The 1,665-nt window shown below is 35.9% G+C and overlaps 1 protein-coding gene across 1 annotated transcript in view; it reads left to right on the forward strand.

The window, feature by feature from the left end:
- Window positions 1–1,665, forward strand: part of LOC106876965 (pre-mRNA-splicing factor CWC22 homolog) — a 49,997-nt gene that overhangs the window by 23,638 nt on the left and 24,694 nt on the right. The window contains exon 8 of the mRNA XM_052976066.1: window positions 718–820. Within this exon, the coding sequence (XP_052832026.1) occupies window positions 718–820 (103 nt within the window). The remainder of the gene's footprint in view (window positions 1–717; window positions 821–1,665) is intronic.

Genomic DNA, 1,665 nt, shown 5'->3' on the forward strand with positions numbered 1-1,665 from the left:
ATATATATATATATATATATATATATATATATATATGCAAGTATGTATATGTATGTCTGTGTGTGTGTATATATATGTGTGTGTGTGTGTGTGTAAGATATAAGATAGAAAGAAAGGAGTTATAAGAGGAATATATTTCATCAATTGACATCCATATAATGACAATCGTTTATCATAGAAAGACGATTTGTTTTAATGTATGATAAATAAATTATTTTATATGTTTGTATTAATATATATAATATAAACTATGTAATACAATTGTTTAATTTATAAATTTATACAGGTAAAAAAGCTTGCTCATCAGTGAAAGAAAATCATGGTTACTTGATGCGTTGTGTCCTTGAGCAAGACACTTGATTTCATGTTGCTCCAGTCCACTCAGCTGGCAAAAAAGAGTAGTACCTGTATTTCAAAGGGCCAGCCTTGTCACACTGTGTGTCACGCTGAATCTCCCTGAGAACTATGTTAAAGGTACATGTATCTGTGGAGTGCTCAGCCACTTGAACGTAATATGAGCAAACTGCTTCATTGATCGTATCAGCTGGGACCATTGTTGTTGTGACCGATGGAGTGCTCCTCTCCTCTCTCAATAACTAATATTGGTCCTACCCTTCCTTTATTTCATCCTGTTCCTACCATACAGTAATGGTCCCACCTTCCTTGTTGTCTCACACTTTGCAGTTTACATGTGATTTTGTCTCTCTTTAATTTCAGGACCATCCTGCAGTCATTGATGAACTTGATCTAGTCTTGGAGGCAGACCAGTTTACTCACCTGCTTACTCTTGATGATGCTGTTGGTGGAGACGACATATTGAGTAAGTTATCTTAGTGTAGGAATGATCTCTGTATGGGTATAAATATATTGGTGCATGTAATGGGGTGTGTGTGTTTAAGGTGTGTGGCTTAATGGTTTGGGTATTTGACTCACAATCGTAAGGTCACGAGTTTGAAAACTGGTGGCACATTGTTTCCTTGAGCAAGACCTTTTATTTCACGTTGCTCCATCTAGTCCACTCAGCTGGCAAAAATGTGTAGTACCTGTAATTCAAAGGGCCAGGCTTATCACATACATTGTCATGCTGGACCGCCCCGAGAGCTATGTTAAATGCAAATGTGTCTGTGAAGTACTCAGCCACTTGCGTGTTAATTTCACGAGCTGACAATTCTGTTGATTGGCTCAACTGGAATCTTCATCGTCATAACTGACAGTGTGCCAATGTGTTAATGTGGGAACAATCACTATATGGGTATACATGTATTGCTGCTTGTGTGTGTGTGTGTCTTGGTGTGGAAAAGATCTCTGTATCTATGGATATATTGGTGCATGTGGCTTATGTATGTGTGTGTGTGTGTATGTATATATATATATACACACACACACACACACATAGATACATATATACAGGGTGTCCACAAAGTCTGGGTACATGGGAATTAACACATACTTTAAAAAATTTTATTTCTTATATTTAATTGTTTTTTTATGATATTATTTCCTCCATGTACCCACATGGGGATTAAGACATACTTTAAGAAATTATTATGTCTTATTTAATTGTTTATGTTATGATTTTATTTACTCTATGTACCCAGTCTTTGTGGGCATCCTGTACACACACATACACACACACACACACATATATATATATATATATATATA

Source organism: Octopus bimaculoides, chromosome 23, assembly GCF_001194135.2.
Source record: "Octopus bimaculoides isolate UCB-OBI-ISO-001 chromosome 23, ASM119413v2, whole genome shotgun sequence".
NCBI lineage: Eukaryota > Metazoa > Mollusca > Cephalopoda > Octopoda > Octopodidae > Octopus > Octopus bimaculoides.